The sequence below is a fragment of the Entelurus aequoreus genome, linkage group LG03 (genome assembly GCF_033978785.1).
Source record: "Entelurus aequoreus isolate RoL-2023_Sb linkage group LG03, RoL_Eaeq_v1.1, whole genome shotgun sequence".
NCBI lineage: Eukaryota > Metazoa > Chordata > Actinopteri > Syngnathiformes > Syngnathidae > Entelurus > Entelurus aequoreus.
This window is the reverse complement of record NC_084733.1, coordinates 81818824-81841180: the sequence shown is the minus strand read 5'-3', so window position 1 is coordinate 81841180 and position 22357 is coordinate 81818824. Positions and strand designations below refer to the sequence as shown.

Sequence of the window (22357 nt, the reverse complement as noted above, 5' to 3'; positions counted from 1 at the left end):
ATACATTGATATTGTAAATGTATGAATTCAAATACAATAATACATAAATATACCTATAATATTAAATTTAAAGAAATAATTTTAAATTTGTAATTTTAAGCAAACATGTTATTTCATCATTTAAAAAATTGAATATCAACAAATTTTGCAAATGTAAACACTCAAATAAAATGAGTACATAAATAAATAAACAAACACATGTGTAATATTAAATATAAATCAATCATTTTAAATTAATTGCAAATATATACATGATGATTGATCATTTTGAAATTCAATATATATATACATTTTGTATATATATACATTTAAATACAATGAATTAATAAATTCATTTATAATATTAAATATAAATAAATTATTTTAAATGTATAATTTTAAGCAAACATGCAAACATAATCATTCAAAAATTCAATATGAATTAATATTGTAAATGTGTACATTCAAACACAATGAATAAATATATAAATACATCTATAATATTAAATATAAAGAAAACAATTACAATTTATAATTTTAAGCAAACATATTAATTAATAATTTTAAAAACAAATATTAATCAATTCATGTATGTATAAATTCAAATCAAATGAGTAAAATAATAAATACATCTGTAATAATAAGTACAAATCAATAATTTTGAATTAATTGAAAATATATACATGTAAATTCATGTTGTAAATGTAGTAATACAAATGAATAATTGCTAAATGTATACATGTAAATGTGAATTTAAATAAAATTAACTGTACATGAATAAATTAAAAGAAATCTATAAAAGTAAATACAAATTAACATTTGTAAACGTAGATGTTAATTAATAACTTTAAAATGAAAAGTAAATATATATATATTTATATATATTGTACATATACAAATTAACAATTCTTAATGCATCATTGTACATATGTAAATGTAAACTCATTTTGTAAATGTACAAGTTAAAAATACATTTATTGAATATAAATTTATAATTTTAAATTGATAGTTACAAGTTGGTTTAATTAAATGTAAAAGCATTTTGTACATTTATAATATAATTTATTTATTATATTAATTAATCATTCTAAATTAATTGTATACATTGTATAATTATAATTGTATAAACACAAATGACCAATTTCATAAATTTTTAACACATTTACCACATTTGTTTCTCTATTTATCTCTCGGAGGTTGTACTTTTAGAAAATCTATATTTTAAAAAATGTATCATTTTCAGTGCGTAAATATTTAACGTTTAGGTTTATGTCCTGCTCGTTAGGAGTCCACACTGACTCTGGTTCATCGCTGAACGTGATTGGTTGATCAGTGATTGGCAATATGATTGATCAAGTCGACTAGGGAAGGTTCCAGAAGGCGTTCGGTGTTTCCGCTGATATTTTAGCCGGAGTCGTTTTTGGCAGCTGTCGTCGCAGCTAAATTTAAAGCGTCGGCATTTTTGCAGCATAGAATCTTCTAGAAGGTGCCACCGGACCCGAGACATGTGTGCGCGTGTGTTTGTGTGTGTGAGAGGGGGGGTGGTCTGTCTTGAAATAAACATGGGGGCCTTGTGTGTGTTGCAGGTTGCCAAGTCCACTTTCAACATGTCCGACAACGAGGAAGTGTAAGAACACCTTCGGCCTCACCTTTACATTTCACCTTTAGGCCCCGCCCCCCCATGACCATGTTTTGTCTCCCTGTGTCTGCAGCGACCACGGTGAGTACGCGCCGCCTGCTCCACGGTCGGTAGTGCTCGTCCGCTCTAGAACCTTCTCGTGTGCGCCCCTGACCTCCGACCCCCGGCGGCGGGGGGCGCACACGACATTTCTAGCATGGCGCGGTGGGGCATGAGCGCCCGCATGGGTCCCGCCGTACTCTTACCATCATCTTCTTCTCCTCCTTTTCTTCCTCCGTTCCTGAAGAGTATGACGGTAAGAACCTTCACAATAAAACATGCTTGTGGGTTATTCCCCCCCCCCCGTCCTCTGGCACGCCGCTAACGCACCAGGCGCCATCGACCTTTGACCCCTCCCATAACAGCCAGCCTGTCTCTGCTAAACTCCTCCCCCTCCCCCTCTGTCCCCCCCTCCTCTCTCCATTAACGCCGCGCCCCCCTTCCCCCGACCCCTCCTTCCCCGCACTGCATGCCGTGTAGTAGAGGAAGAGGAGGAGCTAGTAGAGGAAGTAGAGGTGTCCCCTGGGGCGGAAGATGAAGCCGAGGTAGAACCAGAACCAGAACCGGAACCGGAACCAGAAGCGGAACCAGAAGCGGAACCAGAAGCTGAGGTAGACGCTGAGGCTGAGCTTGAAGGTATGTGGCATGGCGGGGGGGGTTATTCTATCATCCTTTCCCACAGAACAGTCAGACACCACCAATCATGCTAATCATGCTAATGCTAACTTACCTTCCTTTCACCTCTGGACATCTTGGATCAACGTCAACAACGTGAGCGTATGTGTTTGCTACTTAGCAATGTCCAGTGGCGGCTAGCCAAAGCCAAACATGCTACGCTAGCGGCTTGTACGACATCATCATTGCATACATTGTGTGCGTTCAAGATGCTAAAAACAACCCAGTATGGGTCAATGTATTTCAATGCTAATTATTAGAGGGGTCCCGATCTGATGGTGATGTCCAAAATTGGTCCGATAACAGCAGTCCTGTTTGTGCAAAAGTCATTTACAAAAAGGTAAACATGCTAGGCTACTAGGAGCTAGCAGCTACACAGCAGCTAAGCGCACAATAGCACACAAGCTAGACATACGTAATAATCATTAAAAAGTATAAAATGGCACATTTGTCCATATAAACAAGTATCAAATAATTATAGTTGCATATTACTTACACATACAAAATCTCTGGGCAAGTTTTTTTTAGAATCCTTGTTTTTTTAGATCCAGTAACAAACGTGTCCGCAACATTCAATTTACTGTCATGAGCTTGACTTAATGGATTATTGCGGCCACTAGATGTTGCCAATACACAAATTACTGATATACAGCACATTTTATTTTATTTTATTTTATTTTAGTTTATTTTAGTTTATTTTAGTTTATTTATTAATTCTTATTCAATTTCAATTCAAAGACAGCATCTGTCCGTTCCAGACAGTAAATAATAAATATTCCTCCAATAAGCACACAAGGTTGGTGTTTCCTTCTATTTTACTAAAGCCATCTACAAAAAGGTAAACATGCTAGGCTATATTGGAGCTAGCAGCTACACAGCAGCTAAGCGCTCAATAGCACACAAGCTAAACATACGTAATAATCATTAAAAGTATAAAATGGCACATTTATCAATATAAACAAGTATCAAATAATTATAGTTGCATATTACTTACACATGCAAAATCTCTAGGCAAGTTTTTTTTAGAATCCTTGTTTTTTTAGATCCAGTAACAAACGTGTCCGCATCATTCAATTTACTGTCATGAGCTTGACTTGAATTATTGCGGCCACTAGATGTTGCCAATAAACAAATTACTGATCTACAGCACATTTTATTTTATTTAATTTCATTTTATTTTATTTTATTTTATTTAATTTCATTTCATTTATTAATTGTTATTCAATTTCAATTTAAAGACAGCATCTGTCCGTTCCAGACAGTAAATAATAAATATTCCTCCAATAAGCACACAAGGTTGGTGTTTCCTTCTATTTTACTAAAGCCATCTACAAAAAGGTAAACATGCTAGGCTACAGACTACTAGGAGCTAGCAGCTACACAGCAGCTAAGCGCACAATAGCACACAAGCTAGACATACGTAATAATCATTAAAAGTATAAAATGGCACATTTGTCAATGTAAACAAGTATCAAATAATTATAGTTGCATATTACTTACACATACAAAGTCTCCAGGGCAGTATTAGGAAGTATCCAGTAACAAACGTGCCCGCATCATTCAATTTACTGTGTCATGAGCTTGACTTAAATAATTATTGTGACCACGAGGTGTTGCCAATGAACAAATTACCGATCTACATCAACTTTTAATTTAATTTTACTATTATTATTATTTTTGTATTTAATGTTATTCTATTTCAATTTAAAAACAGCATCTGTCCATTCCAGAGAATAAATAATGAATAGTTCTCCAATAAGCACACAAGGTTGGTGTTTTCTTTTCTTTTACTAAAGTCATTTACAAAAAGGTAAACGTGCTAGGCTACAGACTACTAGGAGCTAGCAGCTACACAGCAGCTAAGCGCACAATAGCACACAAGCTAGGCAAACGTAGTAATCATTGAACAATTACAAAACAGCACATTTGTCAATATAAACGAGTATCAAATAATTATAGTTGCATATTACTTACACATACAAAGTCTCCAGGGCAGAAGTGTATTAGAAAATATCCAGTAACAAACGTGTCCGCATCTTTCAATTCATGAGATCGACTTAATGAATTATTGTGACCAATAGGTGTTGCCAATAAACAAATTACCGATCTACATCAATTTGTAATTTTATTTATTTCAGTTAAATTTAATGTAATTTAAATACATGTTATTTTATTTTATTTTATTTATTTTTATTCCACTTCAATTTAAAGACAGCATCTGTCCATTCCAAATATTCCTCCAAAAAGCACACGACGTTCGTGTTTCCTTCTATTTTACTAAAGTCATTTACAAAAAGGTAAACATGGTAGGCTATAGGCTACTGGCAGCTACACAGCAGCTAAGCACACAATATCACACAAGCCAGACATACGTACTAATTATTGAACAATATTGCAGTGTGAAACAGCACTTTTGTCAACATAAACAAGTATCAAATAATCATAGTTGACACTCACACTCTAAATGATACAATGTACGAGTTCTGCTGATATCAAATCAATACCAGCACATACTCAAGGTATCATATCGGAAGTGAAAAATATCGGGACACCCTTTCTTAATAGTGTGATATCTAACATTGGGTCGACTATTTGGTCTTTCTTATTGTTGATATTTTTTTCCAATTATTTATTTTTAGCAACCAATGCGAGGAAAAATATGTTTAGCATTTTAACGTGCTACATCAAGGTGGGCTTGTTTATTTCCTGACATCATGTTTGTCAGTCATGATGGTAGCGATGCTAAGCTAATCTGTCACGCTGACAGTGTGATGTTTAAGCTAATTAATCACGCTAGCAACGTGATGGTAACGATGCTAAGCTAATTCATCACGACAGCAACGTGATGGTAGCGATGCTATGCTAATTCATCACGATAACAACGTGATGGTAGCGATGCTAAGCTAATCTGTCGTGCTAACAGCGTGATGGTAGCAATACTAAGCTAATCCATCACCGTAGGAGCACGATGGTAGCGATGCTAAGCTATCCCATCATGCTAACAGCTCGATGGTAGGGATGCTAAGCTATCCAATCATGCTAACAGCTCGATGGTAGCGATGCTAAGCTATCCCATCACGCTAACAGCTCAATGGTATCGATGCTAAGCTATCCCATCATGCTAACAGCTCGATGGTAGCGATGCTAAGCTATCCCATTACGCTAACAGCTTAATGGTAGCGATGATAAGCTATCCCATCATGCTAACAGCTCGATGGTAGCGATGCTAAGCTAGCATGATGGTAGCGATGTCAAGCTAATTCATCACGTTAACAGTGCGATGGTAGCGATGATAAGATAATCTGTCACGCTAACAGCGCGATGGTGGCGATGCTAAGCTAATATCACGCTAACAGCGTGATGGTAGCGATGCTAAGCTAATCCAGAACGCTAAGAGCGCGATGTCAAGCTAATTCATCACGTTAACAGTGCGATGGTAGCGATGATAAGATAATATGTCACGCTAACTGCGCGATGGTGGCGATGCTAAGCTAATCATCACGCTAGCAGCGCAATGGTGGCGATGCTAAGCTAATCATCACGCTAACAGCGCGATGGTGGCGATGCTAAGCTAATCATCACGCTAACAGCGTGATGGTGGCGATGCTAAGCAAATCATCACGCTAACAGCGCGATGGTGGCGATGCTAAGCTAATCCATCCCACTAGCAGCGTGACGGTGGCGATGCTAAACTAATCATCACGCTAACAGCGCGATGGTGGCGATGCTAAGCTAATCATCACGCTAACAGGGCGATGGTAGTGATGCTAAGCTAATCATCACGCTAACAGCGCGATGGTGGCGATGCTAAGCTAATCCATCACACTAGCAGCGCGATGGTGGTGATGCTAAGCTAATCCATCACACTGGCAGCGTGACGGTAGTGATGCTAAGCTAATCATCACGCTAACAGCGCGTTGGTGGCGATGCTAAGCTAATCCATCACACTAGCAGCGTGACGGTAGTGATGCTAAGCTAATCATCACGCTAACAGCGCGATGGTGGCGATGCTAAGCTAATCCATCACGCCATCAGCGCTGTCTACCTTGTGCCATGTGACCGTGGAGTCACTACGAGTTAGCAAGTGTGTCTTTATCTACTTAGCACTGTGCTAACGTAGCGAGCTAACTGTGTTGTCCATTCTGCTTTTGTTTTCCGATGCTTGCTGCATGCAGAGGCCGTAGAAGAGGAAGGTACGTTGTTTTCTTCAACATGAACCCAAACATCTCAGTCCTTGTAGTTTAGGGATGCTGCTAAGGAGCATTTAGGAGGTCTGGTGGGGGAAAAAAAGGGTGACAGAATAGGACATGCTAGCTGGTGTGAGCCCGCCGTCCACTCGTCTGGTGCATGGCGTGATGCGGCCGCTCCCCGGGGGGCCCATGTGACCATGGCGGCTCTCCGTAGAAGAAGATGGAGGATTTCTAGCATCTTGTTCACCACCTTTGTTTGCTGTCTAACCCCCTTAATTGTACTTGTGTCTTTCCCCCCCCGCCCTCTTCGCCACCGCCGTCTTCACTCCTACAGAGGAGAGGCCAAAGTACAAGTGAGTTCCTCCTCGGGTCACATGACACGCACGTGGACGCCCCGTGGTGATGTTCTCGCTGACCTTCCTCTTTTCCCTCCGCCAGGCCCTCCGGTCCGAAGATCCCCGATGGCGAGAAAGTGGACTTTGACGTGAGTGTTTTGTTTGCCGGCGAGGCGGCGTGCGTGTTTGTGGTTCTTGGCGCTCATACGTGGCGTCCGCCGTGCAGGACATCCAGAAGAAGCGTCAGAACAAAGACCTGGTGGAGCTGCAGACCCTGATCGAGGCTCACTTTGAGTGCAGGAAGAAGGAGGAGGAGGATATTATCGCCCTTAAAGACAGGATTGTGAGTCTCCTCAGCCAATCACTTCGCAGCATACTGTATATATACCTGTATACATATATATATATATATGTGTGTGTGTGTGTGTGTATATCTATATATATATATCACATATATATACATACATACTGTATATATACATATACACACATTTATACATATATTTAAATGTGTGTATATATGTATATATGTGTGTATATGTACAGTATACATATATATGTATGTATATGTGTGTGTATATATATCTATGTACAGTATATATATATCACACATATATATACATATACACACACACATATATGTACGTAAATGTGTATATACACATGTGTGTGTGTGTGTGTATTTATATATGTGTGTGTGTATATATCTATATATATTACATATTTATATACATACATATATATGTATGTATGTATACATGTAATATATATACACATATATACATAAATGTATATATGTATGTATGTATATATGTGTGTGTATATTAGGGCTGCAACTAACGATTAATTTGACAATCGATTAATCTGTCGATTATTACTTCGATTAATCGATTAATAATCGGATAAAAGAGACAAACTACATTTCTATCCCTTCCAGTATTTTATTTTTAAAAAACAGCATACTGGCACCATACTTATTTTGATTATTATTTCTCAGCTGTTTGTAAATGTTGCAGTTTATAAATAAAAATTTATTTAAAAAAAAAAAAAAAAATATATATATATATATATATATATATATATATATATATATATATATAATTTTTTATTTTTTATTTTTTTAAAAGCCTCTGCGCATGCGCATAACATAGATCCAACGAATCGATGACTAAATTAATCGGCAACTATTTTTATAGTCGACTATAATCGATTTAATCGATTAGTTGTTGCAGCCCTAGTGTATATATATATATATATGTAAATGTGTGTGTGTGTGTATACATATATATATATATACATACACATGTGTGTATACATGTGTGTGTGTTTGTACATGTATATATATGTGTGTGTGTGTATATATGTATATATATGTGTGTGTGTATGTATATACCTGCATTTAAATATATATGTATATATATGTGTGTATATATATGTATATTGTATATATATATATATATATATATATATGTACATATGTATACTGTATGTATGTATGTATATATATATATATATATATATATATATATATATATATATATATATATATATATATATATATATATATATATATATATATATATATATATATGTGTATATGTGTGAGTGTGTGTGTGTGTGTGTGCATGTGTATATATGTGTATACCGTAAAACAATGAACTCACCAAATGTAAAACATCAACATAAATACTTCATAATACATAATAATATGTTATACATAACCTTCTTCAAATGTAAACACCAAAGATCCTCTATTTGACAGCCATGCTTTGCTGTCATTGGGTAAAATATCAAAATTCTTCATCAAAGATCCTCTAAATGAAAAGAGAATTTTGCTGTTTTTACTGAAAACATAAAAAATGTTCGTCAAAGGTCTTCTATATGACAGGAACACTGCAGTTACTAATGAAAGCATTAGTAATGTTGGTCAAAGATTATCTGTAGGACAAGAACCTTTCTTTATGAAAACGTTAAAAATGTTAATCAAAGATCCTCTACGTGACAGGAACCGTGCGGTTTTTAACAAAAACATTAATGTTGGTCAAAGATTTTCCATATAACAGGAACACTGCAGTTATTAATGAAAGCATTACTAATGTTGGTCAAAGATCATCTAAAGGACAATCTTTTTTTTTAATGAAAACGTTAAAAATGTTAATCAAAGATCCTCTACGTGACAGGAACCGTACGGTTTTTAACGAAAACATTAATGTTGGTCAAATATTTTCCATATAACAGGAACACTTTAGTTATTAATGAAAGCATTACTAATGCTGGTCAAAGATCATCTAAAGGACAATCTTTTTTTTTAAATGAAAACGTTAAAAATGTTAATCAAAGATCCTCTACATTCCAGGAACCCTGCGGTTTTTAACAAAAGCATTAACAATGTTGGCCAAAGATCCTCTAAATGACAGGAGCAGTGTGTGTGTTTTTTTAATCAAAACCTTAGAATTGTTAGGCAAAGATCCTCTATATAACAGGAACACTGCGGTTTTTAACGAAAGCAAAAATAATGTTGGTCAAAGATCTTCTATAGGACAAGAACATTTAGCATTTTTTTATGAAAACGTTAAAGATGTTAGTCAAGGATCCTCAATATGACAGAAACACAGCGGTTTTTAACAAAATCATTAATAATCTTGGTCAAAGATCCTCTAAATGACAGGAGCATTCTGCGTGTGTTTTTTTTTCTATGAAAACTTTTAAAATTTTAGACAGAGATCCTCTATATGACAGGAGCAGTCTGCCATTTTTTAATGAAGACGTTACAAATATTAGTCAAAGATCCTCTATACGACAGGAGCTAATGAAAATATTTGCAATATTAGCAAATATCCTCCATCCATGACGGAAGCACTCTGTGGTTTTTAATGAAAAATATTTAATAAAAACATTACAAATGTTAGTCAAAGATCCTCTTTATCACAGAAGCGAATGAACATGTTTCAAATGTTAAAGACGAAGATTATTTATATGACAGGAGCACTCTTTGGTTTCTAAGGAATACGTTAGTCCAAAGATTGTCTATACAACAGGAGCTTATGAAAACGTTAAAAAATGTTAGTCAAAGATTGTTTGTATGACAGGAGATCGTAAAAAACATTACAAATGTTAGTCAAATATTGTCCATATGACAGGAGCTAGTGAAAACATTATACATGTTAGTCAAAGATTGTCTATATGACAGGAGCTAGTAAAAACATTACAAATGTTAGTCAAAGATTGTCTATGTGACAGGAGCTAGTGAAAACATTACAAATGTTAGTCAAAGATTGTCTATATGACAGGAGCTAGTGAAAACATTACAAATGTTAGTCAAAGATTGTCTAAATGACAGGAGCTAGTGAAAACATTACAAATGTTAGTCAAAGATTGTCTACATGACAGGAGCTAGTGAAAACATTACAAATGTTAGTCAAAGATTGTCTATATGACAGGAGCTAGTGAAAACATTACAAATGTTAGTCAAAGATTGTCTAAATGACAGGAGCTAGTGAAAACATTACAAATGTTAGTCAAATATTGTCCATATGACAGGAGCTATTGAAAACCTTATACATGTTAGTCAAAGATTGTCTATATGACAGGAGCTAGTAAAAACATTACAAATGTTAGTCAAAGATTGTCTATGTGACAGGAGCTAGTGAAAACATTACAAATGTTAGTCAAAGATTGTCTATATGACAGGAGCTAGTGAAAACATTACAAATGTTAGTCAAAGATTGTCTATATGACAGGAGCTAGTGAAAACATTAAAAATGTTAGTCAAAGATTGTCTATATGACAGGAGCTAGTGACAACATTACAAATGTTAGTCAAAGATTGTCTATATGACAGGAGCTAGTGACAACATTACAAATGTTAGTCAAAGATTGTCTATATGACAGGAGCTAGTGAAAACATTACAAATGTTAGTCAAAAATTGTCTATATGACAGGAACTAGTGAAAACATTACAAATGTTAGTCAAAGATTGTCTATATGACAGGAGGTAGTGAAAACATTACAAATGTTAGTCAAAGATTGTCTAAATAACAGGAGCTAGTGAAAACATGACAAATGGTAGTCAAAGATTGTCTACATGACAGGAGCTAGTGAAAACATTACAAATGGTAGTCAAAGATTGTCTATATGACAGGAGCTTGTGAAAACATTACAAATGTTAGTCAAAAATTGTCTATATGACAGGAACTAGTGAAAACATTACAAATGTTAGTCAAAGATTGTCTATATGACAGGAGCTAGTGAAAATATTACACATGTTAGTCAAAGATTGTCTATATGACGGGAGCTAGTGACAACATTACAAATGATAGTCAAAGATTGTCTATATGACAGGAGCTAGTGAAAACATTACCAATGTTAGTCAAAGATTGTCTAAATAACAGGAGCTAGTGAAAACATTACAGATGTTAGTCAAAAATTGTCTATATGACAGGAACTAGTGAAAACATTACACATGTTAGTCAAAGATTGTCTATATGACAGGAGCTAGTGAAAACATTACACATGTTAGTCAAAGATTGTCTATATGACGGGAGCTAGTGACAACATTACAAATGATAGTCAAAGATTGTCTATATGACAGGAGCTAGTGAAAATATTACAAATGTTAGTCAAAGATTGTCTATAAGACAGGAGCTAGTGGTAACACTACAAATGTTAGTCAAAGATTGTCTATATGACAGGAGATGGTGAAAACATTACAAATGTTAGTCAAAGATTGTCTATATGACAGGAGCTAGTGGAAACATTACACATGTTAGTCAAAGATTGTCTATATGACAGGAGCTAGTGGAAACATTACACATGTTAGTCAAAGATTGTCTATGTGACAGGAGCTAGTGGAAACATTACAAATGTTAGTCAAAGATTGTCTATATGACAGGAGCTAGTGGAAACATTACACATGTTAGTCAAAGATTGTCTATATGACAGGAGCTAGTGGAAACATTACAAATGTTAGTCAAAGATTGTCTATATGACAGGAGCTAGTGAAAACATTACAAATGTTAGTCAAAGATTGTCTACGTGACAGGAGCTAGTGAAAACATTACAAATGTTAGTCAAAGATTGTCTATATGACAGGAGCTAGTGAAAACATTACAAATGTTAGTCAAAGATTGTCTATATGACAGGAGCTAGTGAAAATATTACAAATGTTAGTCAAAGATTGTCTATATGACAGGAGCTAGTGACAACATTACAAATGGTAGTCAAAGATTGTCTACATGACAGGAGCTAGTAACAACATTACAAATGGTAGTCAAAGATTGTCTATATGACAGGAGCTAGTGAAAACATTACAAATGGTAGTCAAAGATTGTCTACATGACAGGAGCTAGTGAAAACATTACAAATGTTAGTCAAAGATTGTCTATGTGACAGGAGCTAGTGAAAACATTACAAAAGTTATATTGCAGGAGTGAAAAAGTAAAAAGTGTTGGTCATGTGATGAAGTGAGGATGATGTCACAGTTGGAAAGCTGTCATGTGATTGGAGCAAAAGTGTTTGAGGTCACGCCTCTTTCTTTGTCCACTTCCTGTAGGACAAGCGTCGTGCTGAGAGGGCGGAGCAGCTGAGAGTGAGGACTGAGAAGGACAAGGAGCGTCAGGCCAGACGTGAGGTTGGTCTTCTTCCTCTTTCACCAGGAAGTCACTGGAGGATCCTCCTCATTGTCATGTTGTTGTTCTTCTTCTTCTTTTTGGTGTTCTTCTTTTGCTTTTGGTTGTTCTTCTTGTTGCATTGTCATGTTTTTGTTGTTGTTGTAATTGTATTGTGATGTTGTTGTTATTGTTCTTTTTGGTTTTCTTCTTTTGTTGTTGTTTTGGTTGCATTGCCATGTTGTTGTTGTTTTGTTGTTGTTCTTGTTGCATTGCCATGTTGTTGTTGTTGTTGTTCTTGTTTTGTTGTTGTTTTTGTTGCATTGCCTTGTTGTTGTTGTTTTGTTGTTGTTGTTGTTGCATTGACATGTTGTTGTTGTTGTTTTGTTGCATTGCCATGTTGTTGTTGTTTTGTTGTTGTTCTTGTTGCATTGTCATGTTGTTGTTATTCATTTAGTTATTTTTTGTTGTTGTTCGTGTTGCATTATCATGGTTTTGTTGTTTCATTGTCATGTTGTTTTTGTTGTTTCATTGTTATGTTGTTGTTCTTTGTTGTTGCATCATCGTGTTGTTTCATTGTCATGTTGTTGTTTCACTGTCTTGGTGTTGTTGTTCTTTTTCTTGTTGCATCAACATGTCGTTTCATTGTCATGTTGTTATTCTTGTTGTTGAGGTTTAATTCTCATTTTGTTATTTTTGTTGTTGTTGTTCTGGTTGCATCAACATGTTGTTGTTTCATTGTCATGTTGTTGTTGTTCTTGTTGCATCATCATGTTGTTGTTGTTTCATTGCCATGTTGTTCTTGTTGCATCATCGTGTTGTTGTTGCTTCATTGTCATTTTGTTGTTCTTGTTGCATCATCGTGTTGTTGTTTCATTGTCCTGTTGTTGTTGTTGTTGTTGTTGCATCATCATGTTGTTGTTGTTTCATTGTCCTGTTCTTTTCTTGTTGCATCATCATGTTGTTTTATTGTCATGCTGTTCTTTTTGTTGTTGTTATTCTTATTGCATCATCGTGTTGTTTTATTGTCATGCTGTTCTTTTTGTTGTTGTTATTCTTGTTGCATCAACATATTGTTTTATTGTCATGGTTTTGTTGTTTTATTTATTGTTCTTGTTGCATCAACATGTTGTTGTTTCATTGTCATGTTGTTGTTGTTCTTGTTGCATCATCATGTTGTTGTTGTTTCATTGCCATGTTGTTCTTGTTGCATCATCATGTTGTTGTTGTTTCATTGTCATGTTGTTGTTCTTGTTGCATCATCATGTTGTTGTTTCATTGTCATGTTGTTGTTGCATCATCATGTTGTTGTTGTTTCATTGTTGTGTTCTTTTCTTGTTGCATCAAGATGTTGTTTTATTGTCATGCTGTTCTTTTTGTTGTTGTTATTCTTGTTGCATCATCATGTTGCTTTATTGTTATGCTGTCCTTTTTGTTGTTGTTATTCTTGTTGCATCAACATGTTGTTTTATTGTCATGGTTTTGTTGTTTTATTTCTTGTTCTTGTTGCATCAACATGTTGTTGTTTCATTGTCATGTTGTTGTTGTTCTTGTTGCATCATCGTGTTGTTGTTGTTTCGTTGCCATGTTGTTCTTGTTGCATCATCATGTTGTTGTTGTTTCATTGTCATGTTGTTGTTCTTGTTGCATCATCATGTTGTTGTTTCATTGTCATGTTGTTGCATCATCATGTTGTTGTTTCATTGTCGTGTTCTTTTCTTGTGGCATCGTCATGTTGTTCTATTGTCATGCTGTTATTTTTGTTGTTGTTATTCTTGTTGCATCATCATGTTGTTTTATTGTTGTGCTGTCCTTTTTGTTGTTGTTGTTCTTGTTGCATCAACATGTTGTTTTATTGTCATGGATTTGTTGTTTTATTTCTTGTTCTTGTTGCATCAACATGTTGTTGCTGCTTCATTCTCATGTTGTTGTTCTTTTTGTTGTTGTTGCATCATTATGTTGTTTCATTATGTTGTTTTTGTTGTTGCTTCATCATCATGTTGTTTCATTGTCATGTTGTAATTTTGGTTGTTGCATGATCATGTTGTTGTTCTATCATCATCATGTTGTTTCATTGTCATGTTGTTGTTCTATCATCATCATGTTGTTTCATTGTCATGTTGTTGTTGTTGCTGCATCCTTATGTTGTTTCATCGTCACGTTGTTGTTGCATCATCATGTTGTTGTTGCTTCATCATGTTGTTGCTTCATTGTCATGTTGTTGTTGTTGCTGCATCGTTATGTTGTTTCATTGTCACGTTGTTGATGCATCGTCATGTTGTTGTTTCATTGTTGTGTTCTTTTCTTGTTGCATCAAGATGTTGTTTTATTGTCATGCTGTTCTTTTTGTTGTTGTTATTCTTGTTGCATCATCATGTTGTTTTATTGTTATGCTGTCCTTTTTGTTGTTGTTATTCTTGTTGCATCAACATGTTGTTTTATTGTCATGGTTTTGTTGTTTTATTTGTTGTTCTTGTTGCATCAACGTGTTGTTATTGCTGCTTCATTCTCATGTTGTTGTTCTTGTTGTTGTTGTTGCATCATTATGTTGTTTTTGTTGTTGCTTCATCATCATGTTGTTTCATTGTCACGTTGTAATTTTGGTTGTTGCATGATCATGTTGTTGTTCTATCGTCATCATGTTGTTTCATTGTCATGTTGTTGTTGTTGCTGCATCGTTATGTTGTTTCATCGTCACATTGTTGTTGCTTCATCATGTTGTTGCTTCATTGTCATGTTGTTGTTGTTGCTGCATCGTTATGTTGTTTCATTGTCACGTTGTTGATGCATCGTCATGTTGTTGTTGTTGTTGCATCGTCATGTTGTTGTTGTTGCTGCATCGTTATGTTGTTTCATTGTCACGTTGTTGATGCATCGTCATGTTGTTGTTGTTGTTGCATCGTCATGTTGTTGTTGTTGTTGTTGCAGGAGGAGAGGAGGATCAAGGAGGAGTCCGATGCTAAGAAGAAAGCTGATGAAGAAGCCAAGAAGAAATCTGCATTTTCCAACCTGGGCTCCAACTACGGCAGCCACCTTGCGAGAGTATGTGTTACCACGGCAACTGGGTCTGCATCAGCATCACTCGCCTCTACAGCGATACTTCTACACCTTACTTGACAAAACAACTCGTAGTATTTATTTGCAGGCTCATCACAAGAGAGGAGGAAGGGAGTAGTACTGTTAGAATAAGTAGAGTATTACATTGATAGTATACTGTAGTACTACTACTAGTAGTGTAGTTTGTATGATACTTGACTGGTAGTAGTATTAATATGAGTTGAGTGTTTTGTAAGTACTTTACTGTACTACTGCTTGTAGTAGTAGTAGTGGTGTTTGTATAATAATTAGTTGTAGTAGTGTAAGTCTAAGTTAAGTGTTGCAAAAGTACTATTCTGTACTACTAGTAGTAGTGTTAGTATAAGTTTAGTGTTGTACTGTACGAGTAGTATTTGTATGATAATTGATTAGTAGTCATGTTAGTATACGATGAGTGTTGCATAAGTACTATCTTGTACTAGTAGTAGTAGGAGTTGTATTTGGTTTGTGTAATACTTAAGTAGTAGTAGTGTTAGTGTACATTGAGTGTTGTATAAGTACAGTACTACTACTAGTAGTAGTTTTAGTATAAGTTGAGTTTTGTACTATACTAGTAGTAGTAGTGTTGGTATGAGTTGGATGTTGTATAAGTAGTAGTAGTACTAGTAGTAATGTTAGTCTAAATAGAGTATTGCATAAGTACTAGTATTAGTAATAATGGTGTATAAATAGTGTTGCATAAGTAGTAGTAGTCATCATCATCGGCAGTCTAGTAGTAGTGTTAGTTTGGTCAAAATAGAGTGTTTAATAAGTACTGGTAGTGGTAATGTTGGTATAAATAGTGTTGCATAAGTACTAATGGTAGTAGTAGTATTAGTGTTGGTCTAAATAGAGTGTTTTATAAGTACTAGTAGAAGTAGTTATAATGTTGGTATAAATAGTGTTCTACAAGTAGTAGTAGTGTTGGTCTAAATAGAGTGTTGTATAAGTACTAGTAGTAGTAATGTTGGTATAAGTTGGGTATCATATACTGTAAGTACTAGTAGTAGTAATGTTGGTATAAGTTGGGTGTCATATAAGTACTAGTAGTAGTAATGTTGGTATAAGTTGGGTGTCATATAAGTACTAGTAGTAGTAATGGTGGTATAAGTTGGTTGTCATATAAGTACTAGTAGTAGTAATGTTGGTATAAGTTGGGTGTCATATAAGTACTAGTAGTAGTAATGTTGGTATAAGTTGGGTGTCATATAAGTACTAGTAGTAGTAATGTTGGTATAAGTTGGGTGTCATATAAGTACTAGTAGTAGTAATGTTGGTATAAGTTGGGTGTCATATAAGTACTAGTAGTAGTAATGGTGGTATAAGTTGGTTGTCATATAAGTACTAGTAGTAGTAATGGTGGTATAAGTTGGGTGTCATAAGTACTAGTTGTAGTAATGTTGGTATAAGTTGGATGTCATTTAAGTACTAGTAGTAGTAATGTTGTCATAAGTTGGGTGTCATAAGTACCAGTTGTAGTAATGTTGGTATAAGTTGGATGTCATTTAAGTACTAGTAGTAGTAATGTTGGTATAGGTTGGGTGTCATATAAGTACTAGTAGTAATGTTGGTACAAGTTGGGTGTCATAAGTACTAGTTGTAGTAATGTTTTATAAGTTGGGTGTCATATATTGTAAATACAAGCAGTAGTAATGTTGGTATACGTTGGGTGTCATAAAAGTACTAGTAGTAGTAATGTTGGTATAAGTTGGGTGTCATGTAAGTACTTGTAGTAGTAATTTTGGTATAAATTGGGTGGCATAAAAATACTAGTAGTAGTAATGTTGGTATAAATTGGGTATCATATACTGTAAGTACTAGTAGTAGTAATGTTGGCATAGGTTGGGTGTCATATAAGTACTAGTAGTAGACATGTTGGTACAAGTTGAGTGTCATATAAGTACTAGTTGTAATAATGTTGGTATAAGTTGGGTATCATATACTGTAAGTACAAGCAGTAGTAATGTTGGTATACGTTGGGTGTCATAAAAGTACTAGTAGTAGTAATGTTGGTATAAGTTGGGTGTCATGTAAGTACTAGTAGTAATAATGTTGGTATAAAATGGGTGTCATAAAAATACTAGTAGTAGTAATGTTGGTATAAGTTGGGTATCATATACTTTAAGTAGTAGTAGTAGTTATGTTGGTATAAGTTGGGTATCATATACTGTAAGTACTACTAGTAGTAATGTTGGTATAAGTTGGGTATCATATACTTTAAGTACTAGTAGTAGTAAGGTTGGTATAAGTTGGGTATAATATACTTTAAGTACTAGTAGTAGTAAGGTTGGTATAAGTTGGGTATCATATACTGTAAGTACTACTAGTAGTAATGTTGGTATAAGTTGGGTGTCATAAAAGTACTAGTAGTTGTAATGTTGGTATGAATTGGGTGTCATAAAAATACTAGTAGTAGTAATGTTGGTATAAGTTGTGCATCATATACTGTAAGTACTAGTAGTAGTAATATTGGTATAAGTTGGGTGTCATAAAAGTACTAGTAGTAGTAATGTTGGTACAAGTTGGGTGTCATATAAGTACTAGTTGTAGTAATGTGGATATAAGTTGGGTGTCATATAAGTACTAGTAGTAGTAATGTTGGTACAAGTTGGGTGTCATATAAGTACTAGTTGTAGTAATGTGGATATAAGTTGGGTGTCATATAAGTACTAGTAGTAGTAATGTGGATATAAGTTGGGTATCATATAAGTACTAGTAGTAGTAATGTTGGTACAAGTTGGGTGTCATATAAGTACTAGTTGTAGTAATGTGGATATAAGTTGGGTGTCATATAAGTACTAGTAGTAGTAATGTGGATATAAGTTGGGTGTCATATACTGTAAGTACTAGTAGTAGTAATGTTGGTATAAGTTGGGTGTCATATAAGTACTAGTTGTAGTAATGTGGATATAAGTTGGGTGTCATATAAGTACTAGTAGTAGTAATGTTGGTACAAGTTGGGTGTCATATAAGTACTAGTTGTAGTAATGTGGATATAAGTTGGGTGTCATATAAGTACTAGTAGTAGTAATGTGGATATAAGTTGGGTGTCATATAAGTACTAGTAGTAGTAATGTTGGTACAAGTTGGGTGTCATATAAGTACTAGTAGTAGTAGTAATGTGGATATAAGTTGGGTATGATATACTGTAAGTACTAGTAGTAGTAATGTTGGTACAATTTGGGTGTCATATAAGTACTAGTAGTAGTAGTAATGTGGATATAAGTTGGGTGTCATATAAGCACTAGTACTAGTAGTAGTAATGTTGATATAAGTTGGGTGTCATATACTGTAAGTACTAGTAGTAGTAATGTTGGTATAAGTTGGGTGTAATTTAAGTACTAGTAGTAGTAATGTTGGTATAAGTTGGGTGTCATATACTGTAAGTTCTAGTAGTAGTAATGTTGGTACAAGTTGGGTGTCAAATAAGTAGTAGTAGTAATGTGGATATATGTTGGGCATCATATACTTTAAGTACTAGTAGTAGTAATGTTGGTACAAGTTGGGTGTCATATACTGTAAGTACTACTAGTAGTAATGTTGGTACAAGTTGGGTGTCATATAAGTACTAGTAGTAGTAGTAATGTGGATATAAGTTGGGTGTCATATAAGCACTAGTACTAGTAGTAGTAATGTGGATATACGTTGGGTATGATATACTGTAAGTACTAGTAGTAGTAATGTTGGTATAATTTGGGTGTCATATACTGTAAGTACTAGTAGTAGTAGTAATGTTGGTATAATTTGGGTATGATATACTGTAAGTACTAGTAGTAGTAATGTTGGTACAAGTTGGGTGTCATATAAGTACTAGTAGTAGTAGTAATGTTGGTATAATTTGGGTATGATATACTGTAAGTACTAGTAGTAGTAGTAATGTTGGTATAAGTTGGGTATGATATACTGTAAGTACTAGTAGTAGTAGTAATGTTGGTATAATTTGGGTATGATATACTGTAAGTACTAGTAGTAGTAATGTTGGTACAAGTTGGGTGTCATATAAGTACTAGTAGTAGTAGTAATGTTGGTATAATTTGGGTATGATATACTGTAAGTACTAGTAGTAGTAGTAATGTTGGTATAAGTTGGGTATGATATACTGTAAGTAATAGTAGTAGTAGTAATGTTGGTATAATTTGGGTATGATATACTGTAAGTACTAGTAGTAGTAGTAATGTTGGTATAATTTGGGTATGATATACTGTAAGTACTAGTAGTAGTAGTAATGTTGGTATAAGTTGGGTATGATATACTGTAAGTACTAGTAGTAGTAATGTTGGTATAATTTGGGTACAATATACTGTAAGTACTAGTAGTAGTATTTGTTTGCAGGCTGACCAGAAGAGAGGAGGAAAGAAGGAGACAGAAAGAGAGAAGAAGAAGAAGATCTTGGCTGCCAGACGTAAACAACTCAACATCGACCATCTTAATGAAGACAAACTCAAGTATACAACGCAATATTCATCATATATACATGACATCTATATCTGTACTACATCTGCAGTTAGAAATATGTATAGATGTATGTATTTATGTATGGGAAAGTAGACATAGATGGAACTGTGGTGTTTCAGGGATAAGATCAATGAGTTGTACGACTGGATGTGTCAGCTGGAGTCTGAGAAGTTCGACCACACAGAGAGACTGAAGAGGCAGAAGTACGAGGTGAGTCATCATCATCTTCATCATCATCATCATCATCATCATCATCATCATCATCATCATCAGAGAGTCACTGATGACTTGTTTGCGCCCCCTGCAGGTCACCACCCTGCGCAAGAGAGTGGAGGAGCTGAGCAAGTTGTAAGTAACGCCAAGCGTCTCCTGAGCTGCAGCGCCACTGCTGGTGTGGAGGACACATGACAGACACTAGAAAGGAGAATTGACATTTAGAAAAATAATAATTGTGTGTACTAAATACTTGAATAATAACTGAATTTGACCTGGGATGAAATATGAAAATGGATGACGAATGAAGATGTGGCTTCACACTTCACTGTCACCATGACAACAAATCCAAATTTCACATGTGTTATTTTTCCGTTTATTATCATTATTATTAATGCTAACACGCCTTCTGTCTGTGGCGTTCCGCAGCAGCAAAAAGGGAGCCGCCACCCGCCGCAGGAAGTAAGCCTCCGGCCGCAGGAAGTGCCTCGTCAGCTGAGAAGACGCCACGACGTCGCGCTGCGGTTGCATCATCATCTTCATCATCCTCACCCTCATCCTCATCACGCTTGCCATCGGGAGCCTTGAGCTGCTGTGCGATAACCTTTGACCTCCTGGCCCTGCGCCGTTTGGTTGTCAGAGTTTTTGTAAATAAAGTTTGACTCTTCAAGCTGCCACCGTCACTCCTTTGTCAGTGAAGTTGTGTCTCGGTGGAGCGTCTTTGTCTGGCCTGATGGTGGCGCTAGAGCACAATAACTTTGAGCACTTTACCACATGCTCGCTCTACAGATTCAAGCATGGGAAGTAAAGAAATATATTTATACATGAATTATTTTTCAACACAATTTTTTTTTTTTTTTTAACCTGACATTGCTTAAAAAATACTAATAAATCAAAATCAATGTTATCAATTATTGGCCATAAGGCTCCAATTATGTTACCTCAAATATCACACTTTGACATTTTTTGGGGAAAATATTTCATGTTCTGTGTTTGCAATTTAAAAACAAAAGTTTTCTTTGACAAAGAAGGGTATAAATACACTTATAATCAAAAATTCAAGAGTTGAAAGTAAAAACTACATTAAGGTATATGACCTATTTTTAACTCTGTTATGAGTGGGCCCTTTTTGGAATTTTAGTGTTTTGTTTCAAACTTGTCATTGCCCTCCCAAAAAATAATCAAAATCGATGTTATTGTTGACCTATTCAAGGCTCCAATTATATCAAATATTCTACTCTGAAATGTTTTTTGAGGGAAATATTGCATATTTGGTGTTTTTGCTATTCAAAACCAAAAGGTTTTCTTTGACAAAAAGGGCATGCCACTCAAAAATAATAAAAATGTATAATCTGTCATTTGATCTAGAGATTCAAACAGGCAATATATATATATATATGTTATGTTATGTTATTTTCATTTATTATGCGCCCCCCAACCAACTGTTACATCAGCCCGGGGCGCAGCCCGACTGGAGAAACAAAAAAACAGAAACAGAGACTGAGACACACAAAGGAATCTAAACTAAACATTTAAGACTCACAATGAAAACATAGATTAAAAGTCATCTGCGGTAAAAAGGTGAGTTTTAAGCCGTGCTCTAAAAGATATATATATCTTATATATATATATACATATATATATATATATATATATATATATATATATATATATATATATATATATATATATATATATATATATATATATATATATATATATATATATATATATATAAAACACAATAAAAATTAAGTTAAAAATAAATAAATAAAATTTAAAAAAACAAACAAATAAAAACAAAAAGTACAACAACAAAAAATTAAAATATATATATATGTGTCATTTATAATAAAAAATAAGTTAAAAAAAATTTTAAATACAAAAAAAATATATAAATGTGTATATATATATATTTATTTATTTTTTTACTTATTTTTTATTGTATTTTTTTTTTTTGCTTAACACATAAGTGGGTGTCTTTTTGGATCGCTGAGACCTTTTAGTGGGATTTTTGAACCTGTCATTACTCAAAAAATAATAATGAATCAACATCGATGTTACTACTATTGTTGACCTATTCAAGGCTTCTACTGTATTAAATATTATATTTTGAACTATTTTTTGAGGGGAATATATATATATATATATA

At 34.5% G+C, this 22357-nt stretch overlaps 1 protein-coding gene across 1 annotated transcript; it reads left to right on the top strand.

Moving 5' to 3' along the window:
- The first annotated feature begins 1541 nt into the window (after positions 1 to 1541).
- LOC133645967 (troponin T, fast skeletal muscle isoforms-like) lies at positions 1542 to 20882 on the top strand. The gene is made up of 14 exons (XM_062040891.1): positions 1542 to 1606; positions 1648 to 1699; positions 1749 to 1913; positions 2044 to 2293; positions 6508 to 6525; positions 6857 to 6875; positions 6961 to 7006; positions 7084 to 7200; positions 12408 to 12485; positions 15391 to 15504; positions 19870 to 19982; positions 20112 to 20202; positions 20300 to 20340; positions 20635 to 20882. Exons 1-14 carry the CDS (start codon positions 1542 to 1544, stop codon positions 20669 to 20671), a joined length of 1206 nt encoding a protein of 401 aa, XP_061896875.1. The 3' UTR covers positions 20672 to 20882.
- The last annotated feature ends 1475 nt before the right edge of the window (positions 20883 to 22357 follow it).